General features: G+C 37.2%; 2 protein-coding genes across 2 annotated transcripts in view; one reads left to right on the top strand and one right to left on the bottom strand.

Moving 5' to 3' along the window:
• Ntn4 (netrin 4) overlaps positions 1–21209 on the top strand; it is a 50682-nt gene extending 29473 nt beyond the window's left edge. Inside the window, 2 exon segments of the mRNA NM_001171239.1 lie at positions 20015–20080; positions 20403–21209. Of these exon segments, the coding sequence (NP_001164710.1) occupies positions 20015–20080; positions 20403–20713 (377 nt within the window). The 3' untranslated portion in view covers positions 20714–21209.
• Positions 1–23746, bottom strand: part of LOC102802379 (uncharacterized) — an 82213-nt gene extending 58467 nt beyond the window's left edge. The window contains exon 1 of the mRNA XM_085497070.1: positions 23727–23746. The gene's annotated coding sequence lies outside the window, so the exon portion shown is untranslated. The remainder of the gene's footprint in view (positions 1–23726) is intronic.
• Positions 23747–23792: the final 46 nt, after the last annotated feature.

The following is a 23792-nucleotide window of genomic DNA, read 5'->3' as shown; positions in this document are numbered from 1 at the left end:
AATATTAGATGCAACCATTATTCTGTAGGGGACAACGGGTCATAACTTGAGGGGAGTTAACACCCATGATTTTTAAAATGCCTTGATCAATAAGAGTCTAAGTTACAGGGAACATTATTTTCATTTTTCAGTGGACCAATAAATGCATTTGACAGGAAAATAGAAAAACTCTACCACAACAGCAATTAGAACAGCTTGCTGCATTATAAGTATCACTTCCCTGTCAAATTAGTGGTTCATGCTTATTTGAATCTGAACATAACAGGCCAATTCTATCACACCTTGCTAGGCTTGAACTTCCATCCAATCAGAGCATTCCAAATGAACATGATTCTCCACAAAACTAGAGGGCGCTCTGACCAAAAAATTGCCATGATCTAAATAAAAAGAACTGAATGTCCACAGTTATGTCTGTAGGTGTACCTTACCTGCATGCAAAATAAAGTCCAAGATTGGTCGGTTATGTACGTACTTATCCAGAGTGAATTCATAACCATTTTAACACGTAGCCAGGGTAATGAAATTAAACGGTACCCACCGAAAAATACACAGGGTCAGAACCCTGACCAACATATTGAAATAAAGTCCAAGATTGGTCGGTTATGTACGTAACTTATCCAAAATGAATTCATAACCATTTTAACACGTAGCCAGGGTAATGAAATTAAACGGTACCCACCGAAAAATACACAGGGTCAGAACCCTGACCAACATATTGAAATAAAGTCCAAGATTGGTCGGTTATGTACGTACTTATCCAGAGTGAATTCATAACCATTTTAACACGTAGCCAGGGTAATGAAATTAAACGGTACCCACCGAAAAATACACAGGGTCTGAACCCTGACCAACATATTGAAATAAAGTCCAAGATTGGTCGGTTATGTACGTACTTATCCAAAATGAATTCATAACCATTTTAACACGTAGCCAGGGTAATGAAATTAAACGGTACCCACCGAAAAATACACAGGGTCTGAACCCTGACCAACATATTGAAATAAAGTCCAAGATTGGTCGGTTATGTACGTAACTTATCCAAAATGAATTCATAACCATTTTAACACGTAGCCAGGGTAATGAAATTAAACGGTACCCACCGAAAAATACACAGGGTCTGAACCCTGACCAACATATTGAAATAAAGTCCAAGATTGGTCGGTTATGTACGTACTTATCCAAAATGAATTCATAACCATTTTAACACGTAGCCAGGGTAATGAAATTAAACGGTACCCACCGAAAAATACACAGGGTCAGAACCCTGACCAACATATTGAAATAAAGTCCAAGATTGGTCGGTTACGTACGTACTTATCCAAAATGAATTCATAACCATTTTAACACGTAGCCAGGGTAATGAACCAATGCATTGCCTGATATTAAATGTTAACTAACGTTTTAGTACATATGTATAAGCATTATGTCCACAGTTATGTCTGTAGGTGTACCTTACCTGCATGCAAAATAAAGTCCAAGATTGGTCGGTTATGTACGTACTTATCCAGAGTGAATTCATAACCATTTTAACACGTAGCCAGGGTAATGAAATTAAACGGTACCCACCGAAAAATACACAGGGTCAGAACCCTGACCAACATATTGAAATAAAGTCCAAGATTGGTCGGTTATGTACGTAACTTATCCAAAATGAATTCATAACCATTTTAACACGTAGCCAGGGTAATGAAATTAAACGGTACCCACCGAAAAATACACAGGGTCAGAACCCTGACCAACATATTGAAATAAAGTCCAAGATTGGTCGGTTATGTACGTACTTATCCAGAGTGAATTCATAACCATTTTAACACGTAGCCAGGGTAATGAAATTAAACGGTACCCACCGAAAAATACACAGGGTCTGAACCCTGACCAACATATTGAAATAAAGTCCAAGATTGGTCGGTTATGTACGTACTTATCCAAAATGAATTCATAACCATTTTAACACGTAGCCAGGGTAATGAAATTAAACGGTACCCACCGAAAAATACACAGGGTCTGAACCCTGACCAACATATTGAAATAAAGTCCAAGATTGGTCGGTTATGTACGTACTTATCCAAAATGAATTCATAACCATTTTAACACGTAGCCAGGGTAATGAAATTAAACGGTACCCACCGAAAAATACACAGGGTCTGAACCCTGACCAACATATTGAAATAAAGTCCAAGATTGGTCGGTTATGTACGTACTTATCCAAAATGAATTCATAACCATTTTAACACGTAGCCAGGGTAGTGAAATTAAACGGTACCCACCGAAAAATACACAGGGTCAGAACCCTGACCAACACATTGAATTAAAGTCCAAGATTGGTCGGTTACGTACGTACTTATCCAGAGTGACTTCAGACCCATTTTAACACGTAGCCAGGGTAATGAAATTAAACGGTACCCACCGAAAAATACACAGGGTCAGAACCCTGACCAACATATTGAAATAAAGTCCAAGATTGGTCGGTTACGTACGTACTTATCCAAAATGAATTCATAACCATTTTAACACGTAGCCAGGGTAATGAACCAATGCATTGCCTGATATTAAATGTTAACTAACGTTTTAGTACATATGTATAAGCATTCAGTAATTTTAATGAAAAAAAAGTACATTTATCTTAGTAATAGTGACACCTGTTGTTTAGTGTGATGAACCCCCACGGTTGGGTACAGGAGCATAGAAGTTTTTAATTAAAATTGTTTTCCATAAGAAAAATGAAACCATCATACATGGCCTTATAAACAGCCTTTTACTTCATAGTGGGGTGGGTGGAGTAAAGCTGTGATTATTTTTATTACTTTCTGACCATCTAGTTTGCCATTTACCATGTCCATATAAACTAAAGCTCCAGCCAATATCAGATTTGACTACTTGTTTCAAGCTATGGCACTTGGAAATGAGTGTTGTGACATGTGGCAAATGTCCAACTGTCTTGGTTAATAAGATTGGCTATATTTCAACTAGAAACAGGTAAACCAGTATACCTGTATGTACGAAGCCAGTGATCGTTATTCAAGCCAAAGAAACTGCATCTATTTATATAAATACACATGGACAGAGAATATTTTCTTGGAGCACTAAATGTGACAATTGCCCTACTGTCTGTGATAAATATACCACACCAGCTACATAGTGCCCGACGAGGAGTTGGGTAGGTAGTGAAGAAAAACATTGACTGAAGCCTGGCAGAGGACTGAATTGTTGTCAACAGCAACAAACATACTGGGAAAGTCAAAGACAGTGAAAAAACAAACAAACAAAAAACACACAGGCATATAAATACTAACTTTCTAGGATCTTTATTGACTCCAAGTAATCCAGAGTAGAACGAGATGAATCAACGCTATACTCCGCCATCTTTATTTTAATATTAGATGCAACCATTATTCTGTAGGGGACAACGGGTCATAACTTGAGGGGAGTTAACACCCATGATTTTTAAAATGCCTTGATCAATAAGAGTCTAAGTTACAGGGAACATTATTTTCATTTTTCAGTGGACCAATAAATGCATTTGACAGGAAAATAGAAAAACTCTACCACAACAGCAATTAGAACAGCTTGCTGCATTATAAGTATCACTTCCCTGTCAAATTAGTGGTTCATGCTTATTTGAATCTGAACATAACAGGCCAATTCTATCACACCTTGCTAGGCTTGAACTTCCATCCAATCAGAGCATTCCAAATGAACATGATTCTCCACAAAACTAGAGGGCGCTCTGACCAAAAAATTGCCATGATCTAAATAAAAAGAACTGAATGTCCACAGTTATGTCTGTAGGTGTACCTTACCTGCATGCAAAATAAAGTCCAAGATTGGTCGGTTATGTACGTACTTATCCAGAGTGAATTCATAACCATTTTAACACGTAGCCAGGGTAATGAAATTAAACGGTACCCACCGAAAAATACACAGGGTCAGAACCCTGACCAACATATTGAAATAAAGTCCAAGATTGGTCGGTTATGTACGTACTTATCCAAAATGAATTCATAACCATTTTAACACGTAGCCAGGGTAATGAAATTAAACGGTACCCACCGAAAAATACACAGGGTCTGAACCCTGACCAACATATTGAAATAAAGTCCAAGATTGGTCGGTTATGTACGTACTTATCCAAAATGAATTCATAACCATTTTAACACGTAGCCAGGGTAATGAAATTAAACGGTACCCACCGAAAAATACACAGGGTCTGAACCCTGACCAACATATTGAAATAAAGTCCAAGATTGGTCGGTTATGTACGTACTTATCCAAAATGAATTCATAACCATTTTAACACGTAGCCAGGGTAGTGAAATTAAACGGTACCCACCGAAAAATACACAGGGTCAGAACCCTGACCAACACATTGAAATAAAGTCCAAGATTGGTCGGTTATGTACGTACTTATCCAAAATGAATTCATAACCATTTTAACACGTAGCCAGGGTAATGAAATTAAACGGTACCCACCGAAAAATACACAGGGTCTGAACCCTGACCAACATATTGAAATAAAGTCCAAGATTGGTCGGTTATGTACGTACTTATCCAAAATGAATTCATAACCATTTTAACACGTAGCCAGGGTAATGAAATTAAACGGTACCCACCGAAAAATACACAGGGTCAGAACCCTGACCAACACATTGAAATATAAAGTCCAAGATTGGTCGGTTATGTACGTACTTATCCAAAATGAATTCATAACCATTTTAACACGTAGCCAGGGTAATGAAATTAAACGGTACCCACCGAAAAATACACAGGGTCAGAACCCTGACCAACACATTGAAATATAAAGTCCAAGATTGGTCGGTTATGTACGTACTTATCCAAAATGAATTCATAACCATTTTAACACGTAGCCAGGGTAATGAAATTAAACGGTACCCACCGAAAAATACACAGGGTCAGAACCCTGACCAACATATTGAAATAAAGTCCAAGATTGGTCGGTTATGTACGTACTTATCCAGAGTGAATTCATAACCATTTTAACACGTAGCCAGGGTAATGAAATTAAACGGTACCCACCGAAAAATACACAGGGTCAGAACCCTGACCAACATATTGAAATAAAGTCCAAGATTGGTCGGTTATGTACGTACTTATCCAGAGTGAATTCATAACCATTTTAACACGTAGCCAGGGTAATGAAATTAAACGGTACCCACCGAAAAATACACAGGGTCTGAACCCTGACCAACATATTGAAATAAAGTCCAAGATTGGTCGGTTATGTACGTACTTATCCAAAATGAATTCATAACCATTTTAACACGTAGCCAGGGTAATGAAATTAAACGGTACCCACCGAAAAATACACAGGGTCTGAACCCTGACCAACATATTGAAATAAAGTCCAAGATTGGTCGGTTATGTACGTAACTTATCCAAAATGAATTCATAACCATTTTAACACGTAGCCAGGGTAATGAAATTAAACGGTACCCACCGAAAAATACACAGGGTCTGAACCCTGACCAACATATTGAAATAAAGTCCAAGATTGGTCGGTTATGTACGTACTTATCCAAAATGAATTCATAACCATTTTAACACGTAGCCAGGGTAATGAAATTAAACGGTACCCACCGAAAAATACACAGGGTAAGAACCCTGACCAACATATTGAAATAAAGTCCAAGATTGGTCGGTTACGTACGTACTTATCCAAAATGAATTCATAACCATTTTAACACGTAGCCAGGGTAATGAACCAATGCATTGCCTGATATTAAATGTTAACTAACGTTTTAGTACATATGTATAAGCATTATGTCCACAGTTATGTCTGTAGGTGTACCTTACCTGCATGCAAAATAAAGTCCAAGATTGGTCGGTTATGTACGTACTTATCCAGAGTGAATTCATAACCATTTTAACACGTAGCCAGGGTAATGAAATTAAACGGTACCCACCGAAAAATACACAGGGTCAGAACCCTGACCAACATATTGAAATAAAGTCCAAGATTGGTCGGTTATGTACGTAACTTATCCAAAATGAATTCATAACCATTTTAACACGTAGCCAGGGTAATGAAATTAAACGGTACCCACCGAAAAATACACAGGGTCAGAACCCTGACCAACATATTGAAATAAAGTCCAAGATTGGTCGGTTATGTACGTACTTATCCAGAGTGAATTCATAACCATTTTAACACGTAGCCAGGGTAATGAAATTAAACGGTACCCACCGAAAAATACACAGGGTCTGAACCCTGACCAACATATTGAAATAAAGTCCAAGATTGGTCGGTTATGTACGTACTTATCCAAAATGAATTCATAACCATTTTAACACGTAGCCAGGGTAATGAAATTAAACGGTACCCACCGAAAAATACACAGGGTCAGAACCCTGACCAACACATTGAATTAAAGTCCAAGATTGGTCGGTTACGTACGTACTTATCCAGAGTGACTTCAGACCCATTTTAACACGTAGCCAGGGTAATGAAATTAAACGGTACCCACCGAAAAATACACAGGGTCAGAACCCTGACCAACATATTGAAATAAAGTCCAAGATTGGTCGGTTACGTACGTACTTATCCAAAATGAATTCATAACCATTTTAACACGTAGCCAGGGTAATGAACCAATGCATTGCCTGATATTAAATGTTAACTAACGTTTTAGTACATATGTATAAGCATTCAGTAATTTTAATGAAAAAAAAGTACATTTATCTTAGTAATAGTGACACCTGTTGTTTAGTGTGATGAACCCCCACGGTTGGGTACAGGAGCATAGAAGTTTTTAATTAAAATTGTTTTCCATAAGAAAAATGAAACCATCATACATGGCCTTATAAACAGCCTTTTACTTCATAGTGGGGTGGGTGGAGTAAAGCTGTGATTATTTTTATTACTTTCTGACCATCTAGTTTGCCATTTACCATGTCCATATAAACTAAAGCTCCAGCCAATATCAGATTTGACTACTTGTTTCAAGCTATGGCACTTGGAAATGAGTGTTGTGACATGTGGCAAATGTCCAACTGTCTTGGTTAATAAGATTGGCTATATTTCAACTAGAAACAGGTAAACCAGTATACCTGTATGTACGAAGCCAGTGATCGTTATTCAAGCCAAAGAAACTGCATCTATTTATATAAATACACATGGACAGAGAATATTTTCTTGGAGCACTAAATGTGACAATTGCCCTACTGTCTGTGATAAATATACCACACCAGCTACATAGTGCCCGACGAGGAGTTGGGTAGGTAGTGAAGAAAAACATTGACTGAAGCCTGGCAGAGGACTGAATTGTTGTCAACAGCAACAAACATACTGGGAAAGTCAAAGACAGTGAAAAAACAAACAAACAAAAAACACACAGGCATATAAATACTAACTTTCTAGGATCTTTATTGACTCCAAGTAATCCAGAGTAGAACGAGATGAATCAACGCTATACTCCGCCATCTTTATTTTAATATTAGATGCAACCATTATTCTGTAGGGGACAACGGGTCATAACTTGAGGGGAGTTAACACCCATGATTTTTAAAATGCCTTGATCAATAAGAGTCTAAGTTACAGGGAACATTATTTTCATTTTTCAGTGGACCAATAAATGCATTTGACAGGAAAATAGAAAAACTCTACCACAACAGCAATTAGAACAGCTTGCTGCATTATAAGTATCACTTCCCTGTCAAATTAGTGGTTCATGCTTATTTGAATCTGAACATAACAGGCCAATTCTATCACACCTTGCTAGGCTTGAACTTCCATCCAATCAGAGCATTCCAAATGAACATGATTCTCCACAAAACTAGAGGGCGCTCTGACCAAAAAATTGCCATGATCTAAATAAAAAGAACTGAATGTCCACAGTTATGTCTGTAGGTGTACCTTACCTGCATGCAAAATAAAGTCCAAGATTGGTCGGTTATGTACGTACTTATCCAGAGTGAATTCATAACCATTTTAACACGTAGCCAGGGTAATGAAATTAAACGGTACCCACCGAAAAATACACAGGGTCAGAACCCTGACCAACATATTGAAATAAAGTCCAAGATTGGTCGGTTATGTACGTACTTATCCAAAATGAATTCATAACCATTTTAACACGTAGCCAGGGTAATGAAATTAAACGGTACCCACCGAAAAATACACAGGGTCTGAACCCTGACCAACATATTGAAATAAAGTCCAAGATTGGTCGGTTATGTAGGTACTTATCCAAAATGAATTCATAACCATTTTAACACGTAGCCAGGGTAATGAAATTAAACGGTACCCACCGAAAAATACACAGGGTCAGAACCCTGACCAACATATTGAAATAAAGTCCAAGATTGGTCGGTTATGTACGTACTTATCCAAAATGAATTCATAACCATTTTAACACGTAGCCAGGGTAATGAAATTAAACGGTACCCACCGAAAAATACACAGGGTCTGAACCCTGACCAACATATTGAAATAAAGTCCAAGATTGGTCGGTTATGTACGTACTTATCCAGAGTGAATTCATAACCATTTTAACACGTAGCCAGGGTAATGAAATTAAACGGTACCCACCGAAAAATACACAGGGTCTGAACCCTGACCAACATATTGAAATAAAGTCCAAGATTGGTCGGTTATGTACGTACTTATCCAAAATGAATTCATAACCATTTTAACACGTAGCCAGGGTAATGAAATTAAACGGTACCCACCGAAAAATACACAGGGTCTGAACCCTGACCAACATATTGAAATAAAGTCCAAGATTGGTCGGTTATGTACGTACTTATCCAAAATGAATTCATAACCATTTTAACACGTAGCCAGGGTAATGAAATTAAACGGTACCCACCGAAAAATACACAGGGTCTGAACCCTGACCAACATATTGAAATAAAGTCCAAGATTGGTCGGTTATGTACGTACTTATCCAAAATGAATTCATAACCATTTTAACACGTAGCCAGGGTAGTGAAATTAAACGGTACCCACCGAAAAATACACAGGGTCAGAACCCTGACCAACACATTGAATTAAAGTCCAAGATTGGTCGGTTACGTACGTACTTATCCAGAGTGACTTCAGACCCATTTTAACACGTAGCCAGGGTAATGAAATTAAACGGTACCCACCGAAAAATACACAGGGTCAGAACCCTGACCAACATATTGAAATAAAGTCCAAGATTGGTCGGTTACGTACGTACTTATCCAAAATGAATTCATAACCATTTTAACACGTAGCCAGGGTAATGAACCAATGCATTGCCTGATATTAAATGTTAACTAACGTTTTAGTACATATGTATAAGCATTCAGTAATTTTAATGAAAAAAAAGTACATTTATCTTAGTAATAGTGACACCTGTTGTTTAGTGTGATGAACCCCCACGGTTGGGTACAGGAGCATAGAAGTTTTTAATTAAAATTGTTTTCCATAAGAAAAATGAAACCATCATACATGGCCTTATAAACAGCCTTTTACTTCATAGTGGGGTGGGTGGAGTAAAGCTGTGATTATTTTTATTACTTTCTGACCATCTAGTTTGCCATTTACCATGTCCATATAAACTAAAGCTCCAGCCAATATCAGATTTGACTACTTGTTTCAAGCTATGGCACTTGGAAATGAGTGTTGTGACATGTGGCAAATGTCCAACTGTCTTGGTTAATAAGATTGGCTATATTTCAACTAGAAACAGGTAAACCAGTATACCTGTACGTACGAAGCCAGTGATCGTTATTCAAGCCAAAGAAACTGCATCTATTTATATAAATACACATGGACAGAGAATATTTTCTTGGAGCACTAAATGTGACAATTGCCCTACTGTCTGTGATAAATATACCACACCAGCTACATAGTGCCCGACGAGGAGTTGGGTAGGTAGTGAAGAAAAACATTGACTGAAGCCTGGCAGAGGACTGAATTGTTGTCAACAGCAACAAACATACTGGGAAAGTCAAAGACAGTGAAAAAACAAACAAACAAAAAACACACAGGCATATAAATACTAACTTTCTAGGATCTTTATTGACTCCAAGTAATCCAGAGTAGAACGAGATGAATCAACGCTATACTCCGCCATCTTTATTTTAATATTAGATGCAACCATTATTCTGTAGGGGACAACGGGTCATAACTTGAGGGGAGTTAACACCCATGATTTTTAAAATGCCTTGATCAATAAGAGTCTAAGTTACAGGGAACATTATTTTCATTTTTCAGTGGACCAATAAATGCATTTGACAGGAAAATAGAAAAACTCTACCACAACAGCAATTAGAACAGCTTGCTGCATTATAAGTATCACTTCCCTGTCAAATTAGTGGTTCATGCTTATTTGAATCTGAACATAACAGGCCAATTCTATCACACCTTGCTAGGCTTGAACTTCCATCCAATCAGAGCATTCCAAATGAACATGATTCTCCACAAAACTAGAGGGCGCTCTGACCAAAAAATTGCCATGATCTAAATAAAAAGAACTGAATGTCCACAGTTATGTCTGTAGGTGTACCTTACCTGCATGCAAAATAAAGTCCAAGATTGGTCGGTTATGTACGTACTTATCCAGAGTGAATTCATAACCATTTTAACACGTAGCCAGGGTAATGAAATTAAACGGTACCCACCGAAAAATACACAGGGTCAGAACCCTGACCAACATATTGAAATAAAGTCCAAGATTGGTCGGTTATGTACGTACTTATCCAAAATGAATTCATAACCATTTTAACACGTAGCCAGGGTAATGAAATTAAACGGTACCCACCGAAAAATACACAGGGTCTGAACCCTGACCAACATATTGAAATAAAGTCCAAGATTGGTCGGTTATGTACGTACTTATCCAAAATGAATTCATAACCATTTTAACACGTAGCCAGGGTAATGAAATTAAACGGTACCCACCGAAAAATACACAGGGTCAGAACCCTGACCAACATATTGAAATAAAGTCCAAGATTGGTCGGTTATGTACGTACTTATCCAAAATGAATTCATAACCATTTTAACACGTAGCCAGGGTAATGAAATTAAACGGTACCCACCGAAAAATACACAGGGTCTGAACCCTGACCAACATATTGAAATAAAGTCCAAGATTGGTCGGTTATGTACGTACTTATCCAAAATGAATTCATAACCATTTTAACACGTAGCCAGGGTAATGAAATTAAACGGTACCCACCGAAAAATACACAGGGTCAGAACCCTGACCAACATATTGAAATAAAGTCCAAGATTGGTCGGTTATGTACGTACTTATCCAAAATGAATTCATAACCATTTTAACACGTAGCCAGGGTAATGAAATTAAACGGTACCCACCGAAAAATACACAGGGTCTGAACCCTGACCAACATATTGAAATAAAGTCCAAGATTGGTCGGTTATGTACGTACTTATCCAGAGTGAATTCATAACCATTTTAACACGTAGCCAGGGTAATGAAATTAAACGGTACCCACCGAAAAATACACAGGGTCTGAACCCTGACCAACATATTGAAATAAAGTCCAAGATTGGTCGGTTATGTACGTACTTATCCAAAATGAATTCATAACCATTTTAACACGTAGCCAGGGTAATGAAATTAAACGGTACCCACCGAAAAATACACAGGGTCTGAACCCTGACCAACATATTGAAATAAAGTCCAAGATTGGTCGGTTATGTACGTACTTATCCAAAATGAATTCATAACCATTTTAACACGTAGCCAGGGTAATGAAATTAAACGGTACCCACCGAAAAATACACAGGGTCTGAACCCTGACCAACATATTGAAATAAAGTCCAAGATTGGTCGGTTATGTACGTACTTATCCAAAATGAATTCATAACCATTTTAACACGTAGCCAGGGTAGTGAAATTAAACGGTACCCACCGAAAAATACACAGGGTCAGAACCCTGACCAACACATTGAATTAAAGTCCAAGATTGGTCGGTTACGTACGTACTTATCCAGAGTGACTTCAGACCCATTTTAACACGTAGCCAGGGTAATGAAATTAAACGGTACCCACCGAAAAATACACAGGGTCAGAACCCTGACCAACATATTGAAATAAAGTCCAAGATTGGTCGGTTACGTACGTACTTATCCAAAATGAATTCATAACCATTTTAACACGTAGCCAGGGTAATGAACCAATGCATTGCCTGATATTAAATGTTAACTAACGTTTTAGTACATATGTATAAGCATTCAGTAATTTTAATGAAAAAAAAGTACATTTATCTTAGTAATAGTGACACCTGTTGTTTAGTGTGATGAACCCCCACGGTTGGGTACAGGAGCATAGAAGTTTTTAATTAAAATTGTTTTCCATAAGAAAAATGAAACCATCATACATGGCCTTATAAACAGCCTTTTACTTCATAGTGGGGTGGGTGGAGTAAAGCTGTGATTATTTTTATTACTTTCTGACCATCTAGTTTGCCATTTACCATGTCCATATAAACTAAAGCTCCAGCCAATATCAGATTTGACTACTTGTTTCAAGCTATGGCACTTGGAAATGAGTGTTGTGACATGTGGCAAATGTCCAACTGTCTTGGTTAATAAGATTGGCTATATTTCAACTAGAAACAGGTAAACCAGTATACCTGTATGTACGAAGCCAGTGATCGTTATTCAAGCCAAAGAAACTGCATCTATTTATATAAATACACATGGACAGAGAATATTTTCTTGGAGCACTAAATGTGACAATTGCCCTACTGTCTGTGATAAATATACCACACCAGCTACATAGTGCCCGACGAGGAGTTGGGTAGGTAGTGAAGAAAAACATTGACTGAAGCCTGGCAGAGGACTGAATTGTTGTCAACAGCAACAAACATACTGGGAAAGTCAAAGACAGTGAAAAAACAAACAAACAAAAAACACACAGGCATATAAATACTAACTTTCTAGGATCTTTATTGACTCCAAGTAATCCAGAGTAGAACGAGATGAATCAACGCTATACTCCGCCATCTTTATTTTAATATTAGATGCAACCATTATTCTGTAGGGGACAACGGGTCATAACTTGAGGGGAGTTAACACCCATGATTTTTAAAATGCCTTGATCAATAAGAGTCTAAGTTACAGGGAACATTATTTTCATTTTTCAGTGGACCAATAAATGCATTTGACAGGAAAATAGAAAAACTCTACCACAACAGCAATTAGAACAGCTTGCTGCATTATAAGTATCACTTCCCTGTCAAATTAGTGGTTCATGCTTATTTGAATCTGAACATAACAGGCCAATTCTATCACACCTTGCTAGGCTTGAACTTCCATCCAATCAGAGCATTCCAAATGAACATGATTCTCCACAAAACTAGAGGGCGCTCTGACCAAAAAATTGCCATGATCTAAATAAAAAGAACTGAATGTCCACAGTTATGTCTGTAGGTGTACCTTACCTGCATGCAAAATAAAGTCCAAGATTGGTCGGTTATGTACGTACTTATCCAGAGTGAATTCATAACCATTTTAACACGTAGCCAGGGTAATGAAATTAAACGGTACCCACCGAAAAATACACAGGGTCAGAACCCTGACCAACATATTGAAATAAAGTCCAAGATTGGTCGGTTATGTACGTACTTATCCAAAATGAATTCATAACCATTTTAACACGTAGCCAGGGTAATGAAATTAAACGGTACCCACCGAAAAATACACAGGGTCTGAACCCTGACCAACATATTGAAATAAAGTCCAAGATTGGTCGGTTATGTACGTACTTATCCAAAATGAATTCATAACCATTTTAACACGTAGCCAGGGTAATGAAATTAAACGGTACCCACCGAAAAATACACAGGGTCAGAACCCTGACCAACATATTGAAATAAAGTCCAAGATTGGTCGGTTATGTACGTACTTATCCAAAATGAATTCATAACCATTTTAACACGTAGCCAGGGTAATGAAATTAAACGGTACCCACCGAAAAATACACAGGGTCTGAACCCTGACCAACATATTGAAATAAAGTCCAAGATTGGTCGGTTATGTACGTACTTATCCAAAATGAATTCATAACCATTTTAACACGTAGCCAGGGTAATGAAATTAAACGGTACCCACCGAAAAATACACAGGGTCAGAACCCTGACCAACATATTGAAATAAAGTCCAAGATTGGTCGGTTATGTACGTACTTATCCAAAATGAATTCATAACCATTTTAACACGTAGCCAGGGTAATGAAATTAAACGGTACCCACCGAAAAATACACAGGGTCTGAACCCTGACCAACATATTGAAATAAAGTCCAAGATTGGTCGGTTATGTACGTACTTATCCAGAGTGAATTCATAACCATTTTAACACGTAGCCAGGGTAATGAAATTAAACGGTACCCACCGAAAAATACACAGGGTCTGAACCCTGACCAACATATTGAAATAAAGTCCAAGATTGGTCGGTTATGTACGTACTTATCCAAAATGAATTCATAACCATTTTAACACGTAGCCAGGGTAATGAAATTAAACGGTACCCACCGAAAAATACACAGGGTCTGAACCCTGACCAACATATTGAAATAAAGTCCAAGATTGGTCGGTTATGTACGTACTTATCCAAAATGAATTCATAACCATTTTAACACGTAGCCAGGGTAATGAAATTAAACGGTACCACCGAAAAATACACAGGGTCAGAACCCTGACCAACATATTGAAATAAAGTCCAAGATTGGTCGGTTATGTACGTACTTATCCAAAATGAATTCATAACCATTTTAAACACGTAGCCAGGGTAATGAAATTAAACGGTACCCACCGAAAAATACACAGGGTCTGAACCCTGACCAACATATTGAAATAAAGTCCAAGATTGGTCGGTTATGTACGTACTTATCCAGAGTGAATTCATAACCATTTTAACACGTAGCCAGGGTAATGAAATTAAACGGTACCCACCGAAAAATACACAGGGTCTGAACCCTGACCAACATATTGAAATAAAGTCCAAGATTGGTCGGTTATGTACGTACTTATCCAAAATGAATTCATAACCATTTTAACACGTAGCCAGGGTAATGAAATTAAACGGTACCCACCGAAAAATACACAGGGTCTGAACCCTGACCAACATATTGAAATAAAGTCCAAGATTGGTCGGTTATGTACGTACTTATCCAAAATGAATTCATAACCATTTTAACACGTAGCCAGGGTAATGAAATTAAACGGTACCCACCGAAAAATACACAGGGTCTGAACCCTGACCAACATATTGAAATAAAGTCCAAGATTGGTCGGTTATGTACGTACTTATCCAAAATGAATTCATAACCATTTTAACACGTAGCCAGGGTAGTGAAATTAAACGGTACCCACCGAAAAATACACAGGGTCAGAACCCTGACCAACACATTGAATTAAAGTCCAAGATTGGTCGGTTACGTACGTACTTATCCAGAGTGACTTCAGACCCATTTTAACACGTAGCCAGGGTAATGAAATTAAACGGTACCCACCGAAAAATACACAGGGTCAGAACCCTGACCAACATATTGAAATAAAGTCCAAGATTGGTCGGTTACGTACGTACTTATCCAAAATGAATTCATAACCATTTTAACACGTAGCCAGGGTAATGAACCAATGCATTGCCTGATATTAAATGTTAACTAACGTTTTAGTACATATGTATAAGCATTCAGTAATTTTAATGAAAAAAAAGTACATTTATCTTAGTAATAGTGACACCTGTTGTTTAGTGTGATGAACCCCCACGGTTGGGTACAGGAGCATAGAAGTTTTTAATTAAAATTGTTTTCCATAAGAAAAATGAAACCATCATACATGGCCTTATAAACAGCCTTTTACTTCATAGTGGGGTGGGTGGAGTAAAGCTGTGATTATTTTTATTACTTTCTGACCATCTAGTTTGCCATTTACCATGTCCATATAAACTAAAGCTCCAGCCAATATCAGATTTGACTACTTGTTTCAAGCTATGGCACTTGGAAATGAGTGTTGTGACATGTGGCAAATGTCCAACTGTCTTGGTTAATAAGATTGGCTATATTTCAACTAGAAACAGGTAAACCAGTATACCTGTATGTACGAAGCCAGTGATCGTTATTCAAGCCAAAGAAACTGCATCTATTTATATAAATACACATGGACAGAGAATATTTTCTTGGAGCACTAAATGTGACAATTGCCCTACTGTCTGTGATAAATATACCACACCAGCTACATAGTGCCCGACGAGGAGTTGGGTAGGTAGTGAAGAAAAACATTGACTGAAGCCTGGCAGAGGACTGAATTGTTGTCAACAGCAACAAACATACTGGGAAAGTCAAAGACAGTGAAAAAACAAACAAACAAAAAACACACAGGCATATAAATACTAACTTTCTAGGATCTTTATTGACTCCAAGTAATCCAGAGTAGAACGAGATGAATCAACGCTATACTCCGCCATCTTTATTTTAATATTAGATGCAACCATTATTCTGTAGGGGACAACGGGTCATAACTTGAGGGGAGTTAACACCCATGATTTTTAAAATGCCTTGATCAATAAGAGTCTAAGTTACAGGGAACATTATTTTCATTTTTCAGTGGACCAATAAATGCATTTGACAGGAAAATAGAAAAACTCTACCACAACAGCAATTAGAACAGCTTGCTGCATTATAAGTATCACTTCCCTGTCAAATTAGTGGTTCATGCTTATTTGAATCTGAACATAACAGGCCAATTCTATCACACCTTGCTAGGCTTGAACTTCCATCCAATCAGAGCATTCCAAATGAACATGATTCTCCACAAAACTAGAGGGCGCTCTGACCAAAAAATTGCCATGATCTAAATAAAAAGAACTGAATGTCCACAGTTATGTCTGTAGGTGTACCTTACCTGCATGCAAAATAAAGTCCAAGATTGGTCGGTTATGTACGTACTTATCCAGAGTGAATTCATAACCATTTTAACACGTAGCCAGGGTAATGAAATTAAACGGTACCCACCGAAAAATACACAGGGTCAGAACCCTGACCAACATATTGAAATAAAGTCCAAGATTGGTCGGTTATGTACGTACTTATCCAAAATGAATTCATAACCATTTTAACACGTAGCCAGGGTAATGAAATTAAACGGTACCCACCGAAAAATACACAGGGTCTGAACCCTGACCAACATATTGAAATAAAGTCCAAGATTGGTCGGTTATGTACGTACTTATCCAAAATGAATTCATAACCATTTTAACACGTAGCCAGGGTAATGAAATTAAACGGTACCCACCGAAAAATACACAGGGTCAGAACCCTGACCAACATATTGAAATAAAGTCCAAGATTGGTCGGTTATGTACGTACTTATCCAAAATGAATTCATAACCATTTTAACACGTAGCCAGGGTAATGAAATTAAACGGTACCCACCGAAAAATACACAGGGTCTGAACCCTGACCAACATATTGAAATAAAGTCCAAGATTGGTCGGTTATGTACGTACTTATCCAAAATGAATTCATAACCATTTTAACACGTAGCCAGGGTAATGAAATTAAACGGTACCCACCGAAAAATACACAGGGTCAGAACCCTGACCAACATATTGAAATAAAGTCCAAGATTGGTCGGTTATGTACGTACTTATCCAAAATGAATTCATAACCATTTTAACACGTAGCCAGGGTAATGAAATTAAACGGTACCCACCGAAAAATACACAGGGTCTGAACCCTGACCAACATATTGAAATAAAGTCCAAGATTGGTCGGTTATGTACGTACTTATCCAGAGTGAATTCATAACCATTTTAACACGTAGCCAGGGTAATGAAATTAAACGGTACCCACCGAAAAATACACAGGGTCTGAACCCTGACCAACATATTGAAATAAAGTCCAAGATTGGTCGGTTATGTACGTACTTATCCAAAATGAATTCATAACCATTTTAACACGTAGCCAGGGTAATGAAATTAAACGGTACCCACCGAAAAATACACAGGGTCTGAACCCTGACCAACATATTGAAATAAAGTCCAAGATTGGTCGGTTATGTACGTACTTATCCAAAATGAATTCATAACCATTTTAACACGTAGCCAGGGTAATGAAATTAAACGGTACCCACCGAAAAATACACAGGGTCTGAACCCTGACCAACATATTGAAATAAAGTCCAAGATTGGTCGGTTATGTACGTACTTATCCAAAATGAATTCATAACCATTTTAACACGTAGCCAGGGTAGTGAAATTAAACGGTACCCACCGAAAAATACACAGGGTCAGAACCCTGACCAACACATTGAATTAAAGTCCAAGATTGGTCGGTTACGTACGTACTTATCCAGAGTGACTTCAGACCCATTTTAACACGTAGCCAGGGTAATGAAATTAAACGGTACCCACCGAAAAATACACAGGGTCAGAACCCTGACCAACATATTGAAATAAAGTCCAAGATTGGTCGGTTACGTACGTACTTATCCAAAATGAATTCATAACCATTTTAACACGTAGCCAGGGTAATGAACCAATGCATTGCCTGATATTAAATGTTAACTAACGTTTTAGTACATATGTATAAGCATTCAGTAATTTTAATGAAAAAAAAGTACATTTATCTTAGTAATAGTGACACCTGTTGTTTAGTGTGATGAACCCCCACGGTTGGGTACAGGAGCATAGAAGTTTTTAATTAAAATTGTTTTCCATAAGAAAAATGAAACCATCATACATGGCCTTATAAACAGCCTTTTACTTCATAGTGGGGTGGGTGGAGTAAAGCTGTGATTATTTTTATTACTTTCTGACCATCTAGTTTGCCATTTACCATGTCCATATAAACTAAAGCTCCAGCCAATATCAGATTTGACTACTTGTTTCAAGCTATGGCACTTGGAAATGAGTGTTGTGACATGTGGCAAATGTCCAACTGTCTTGGTTAATAAGATTGGCTATATTTCAACTAGAAACAGGTAAACCAGTATACCTGTATGTACGAAGCCAGTGATCGTTATTCAAGCCAAAGAAACTGCATCTATTTATATAAATACACATGGACAGAGAATATTTTCTTGGAGCACTAAATGTGACAATTGCCCTACTGTCTGTGATAAATATACCACACCAGCTACATAGTGCCCGACGAGGAGTTGGGTAGGTAGTGAAGAAAAACATTGACTGAAGCCTGGCAGAGGACTGAATTGTTGTCAACAGCAACAAACATACTGGGAAAGTCAAAGACAGTGAAAAAACAAACAAACAAAAAACACACAGGCATATAAATACTAACTTTCTAGGATCTTTATTGACTCCAAGTAATCCAGAGTAGAACGAGATGAATCAACGCTATACTCCGCCATCTTTATTTTAATATTAGATGCAACCATTATTCTGTAGGGGACAACGGGTCATAACTTGAGGGGAGTTAACACCCATGATTTTTAAAATGCCTTGATCAATAAGAGTCTAAGTTACAGGGAACATTATTTTCATTTTTCAGTGGACCAATAAATGCATTTGACAGGAAAATAGAAAAACTCTACCACAACAGCAATTAGAACAGCTTGCTGCATTATAAGTATCACTTCCCTGTCAAATTAGTGGTTCATGCTTATTTGAATCTGAACATAACAGGCCAATTCTATCACACCTTGCTAGGCTTGAACTTCCATCCAATCAGAGCATTCCAAATGAACATGATTCTCCACAAAACTAGAGGGCGCTCTGACCAAAAAATTGCCATGATCTAAATAAAAAGAACTGATATATATATATATATATATATATATATATATATATATATATATATATATATATATATATATATATATATATATATATATATAGACTGTTATTGGACACTACGCTGCTTAGATTTTCTAGTATAACATATATGCAACTGGGATAAAAGTTCTTCCAGTCAAAGGTCACGTCAAATTCGGTGGATGTCTCACTTACTGCTCGTGTCAATGACATGTCGTCTCAAACATATGTTTTTCCGGTATTTACACATCTAACGCATGTGTTTATTGATCTTTTTGCAGGATATGATGGCTGTGATTGTCCTGAACAACAATTAGGAGACATTGATTTATGTCAATTCGATTATGGTATGATTTATTGATTCCACGTGTTCATTAAAGCGGGGGAGTCGTTACCTGCGCATGTGTCAGGTGGCCATAGCGTGTCATTGTTTACAAACAAGCGTCTACCCGTGAGCCTTTGCGTTCTAAGCAAGTGTTATCATTCTAGCGCGTGCGCAGGTGACGACCCTCTAGCTTTAAATATTTGTCACTTTATCGAATGAAACTAGTCTGGCCCAGTTGTGGAGATAATTCCTATTATTATTAATGAATTTGAAAAATCTCTGTTTCGAAATTATGCGACCCGATGACCTTGATGATTGAACGCTCTTTTTTATACTTTGTTTAGTTCTACGGGCTAAAATTCTGTCAGCCGATGACAAAGGAAGTCAAGTTGTCGTAAATGGTAACATCAAACGTGTACTCGCTACAAGAGGAGACGCTGAACTCACAGAGGGCGCTATTCGTTTGTATCCTATCTCTTGGACCGAGATTGGATGTACTTGTCCCCTTTTGAAGATGGATCATGACTATCTAATCGCTGGAAAATGGGACTCGCTCACAGGAAGGTTACTCATTGATCAAAGAAGTGTTGTTATTCACTGGGATAGAAATGTCGGCAGGGAGGCAACAGAATTTTTTGAAAAAAAATGCTTGTAATTGTGTTGTATTTATGTCTTGAGACCTGACTACCTCAATTGGACAGTGGTATTGTCGTGTTTAATTCTGCAATACTGCGTGACCCACATGTTACGTTTTGCCGATGTTTACTGTATTTAAGTATAAAATCTCAAGAACACATGTCATATAAACGACGAACCATATGTTAAATTCAGCGGTTACCATGTGTCAGTGGGATTTGTTACGTAACACTAGAATGTGATATTCACACTCTTGCAAATATGTTATTGTTTTATACAACATTTATATTTATATTAATTTTAAATTCATCTAATTCTGTTAAGCCCACTAAGTTATATATTGGAATCTACTATAATGTCGTACATTATAGTATTTATAACTGTATATTGGACACTCAGTGTTATACAAAACTGATATTTATAGCTGTCTATTAGGCACAAAATGTCTTACAAGACTAGTATTGATCGTTCATATTTATATCAGTATGGTAACGAGAATAAAAAGCTTGTTGTACACACACCCAGTACTGTTAGAGTCTTCATTATCAAGTGTTGGTACACAAACAAATAATGGCGTTCAGAATATTAGAAAAGTACAAACTCAGATATTATTCACAGTGAATGCGGCTCACCCGGAACAGCCAATCAGGTCACATGACTAACTATGTTAATTCAATGTATTACCTACGGCAGTCACGCACATTAATTATTTTGGTAATTTTGATTAAACAGATGGCGAGACAACAAACTAAGCACATTTTATGTACTACATTTGAATACTGGTAGTCAGTTACATACTGTATCTGACACGTATAGAAATGCAATGTATCTAATTAAACGGACTTCAGATTGAACTAGATGATACCAGAGATGAATTAATGAGAAGTAGTTTTTATGATTCCTTATCATGTGTAGAGAAAAACCAAAAAAATGTGTTTCGCAACATTCTTATTTTTAGTATTATAATTATATACACTAGTAATATGCACATTGAAAATTTGAACTAATTCGCGTATTTATCACGGGGGTAAATCTTTCTTACTCTCGGGTTTCTCCACACTTGTCAGGGGGGAATCTCGTCTCGTCTCTATGTCACGTCCCCTTGAGGTACGGGATCGGGAAAGTCACTTATACTTTACAGTCAAATAAGACACAACGAAATACGTTTCAACTCTCGTCTTAGTCGGTCAATCGAGCACACTATAAGACACAGCGCCCTGGGGAAAAGTCCCCAAGACTATTGCAAGGCTGAACCAAGACTCTCTTAGACTGCGTCAACACTCGCCCCAAGGCTCTCCAAGACTGCGTCTGTTCTGCTGTACTCCCCAAGACCAACTAAAACTCTCTTTATTCATTTTCAAAACTCTAACCAATTACAAAGCAGTAAAAAGACTCTAAGGCGTAACCTTCAATCATAAAGCCAATCACACTAAGCACTGAATACGTCATATCTTTTGATTAATCGTTCACTACATTAATAACTACGGAAACCAACTGTCAGAATAGCGGCGGTTATCTCGTAATTAGTTCCAAATCACTGAGCCAAGTTCCGTCCAAAACTTCAAATAGGCCTAAACGATGACAGACATAACACAGCAATTCGCTAATAATCAGCTAATTAAGTCGGTCAACAGATACGCAAAAACAAATTCATGACATATTTCTCAAGTTATGAATAAAATCATCTTGCAAAAGTGGTGATGGTATACTCATATTTCCATACTGATTCAAAAGTTGAATATTTATAAGACGAAAAATGATATAAAAAAACAGTAAATGGTTTTCCCCTGCATTTGGGGAGCTCTTTTTCATCTGATAATATTATGCTATTTGACCCGACTTCCCCTTTACGAAGAATACATAATCTGCTTCTTCCGTTTCACACGTATAATTTTACCATCATTAATTTGTCACATTTTGCAGCAATGTCAAAATCTCTCCCTCCTATAGGGTGCATATTAGCGATATATGTGCTTCTAATACATATGCAGATTTTTAAGTTAAAAATACAGTGTCGTCTTTTGCCAAAACTGTTAAGACAAGGCTTTGTAGAGAACGGCTGGCCTAAACACTCAAATGATTAGACAGATATAATGAGCTTTCGGGTAAATACAATAACCCTCTTATAAAGACGACCTTAAATGGCAGCAGTATCACTAATTAAGTTTAAAAAAAAACCCATCTGATTATGACTCAGAATGATATATGGCATGCCACATGTAGAGAAGGATGTGCTCACTCATTTCAAACACCTGACATCACTCCATGTATACTATGAAATCCAAATATCCTTTACTAATTTGAAAAAAAACAACAGCATTGTTATGATATAAATTAAGATGACATCTGAGGGGTTGCGTAATTTACATTTTAATAACCAAATTTAAAATTTGCAAAAAACAATTTCCCACACTTGAAAACGATGTTTCTAACGTCATCTCCAACTAGTACCTAGCCTAGTCTGAAGCCGGAAGTCTAAGTATATTCAGTTGAAAAATCATGTATTCACTGAATATAACACTAAGATGAACTGTGTTTAACTAGTACTTGTGTTAAACTTGTCAGTAGTACGTACTGTGCTCAACTAATTAGTAGTATGTACTGTGTTTTAACTCATAAGTTTACTAGCTTATCGGTAGTATTTACAGACTGTGTCTAACTTGTCAGTAGAAATAAACTGCATACATCTTGTCAGTTGAAATGTGTGTCAATTGTCGCATTTAATATACAATCGACATCACCATCCGCAAATTGAACTACTGAAACAATGCTAACTGGGCAAATGATTGCGGTAGGGGTGCCAATAAAAAGTGCTAATTGTTACTAAAACATGACATATTCAATATGCATTTAAGCTTTCGCGGCTATAGTAGTCGATGTATTTGATAATGATCAGTTTATGATAATAATGGAAAGATATATTGTCCAATAACAACATACATGTAGTTAACATACATGTAGAATTGATGTAACCCCTCTGGAATTGACCGAGGTCACCCTTATTAAGTTTGATTGCGTCATGTGATACTCACCTATTTCGAAGCCTTGACATCACTGTCATCAAACATTGTCATCAAACTTTGTTAACCAATATTCAA

The sequence above is a fragment of the Saccoglossus kowalevskii genome, chromosome 3 (genome assembly GCF_978046115.1).
Source record: "Saccoglossus kowalevskii chromosome 3, keSacKowa6.1, whole genome shotgun sequence".
NCBI lineage: Eukaryota > Metazoa > Hemichordata > Enteropneusta > Harrimaniidae > Saccoglossus > Saccoglossus kowalevskii.
This window is presented reverse-complemented; position numbering and strand designations above follow the sequence as displayed.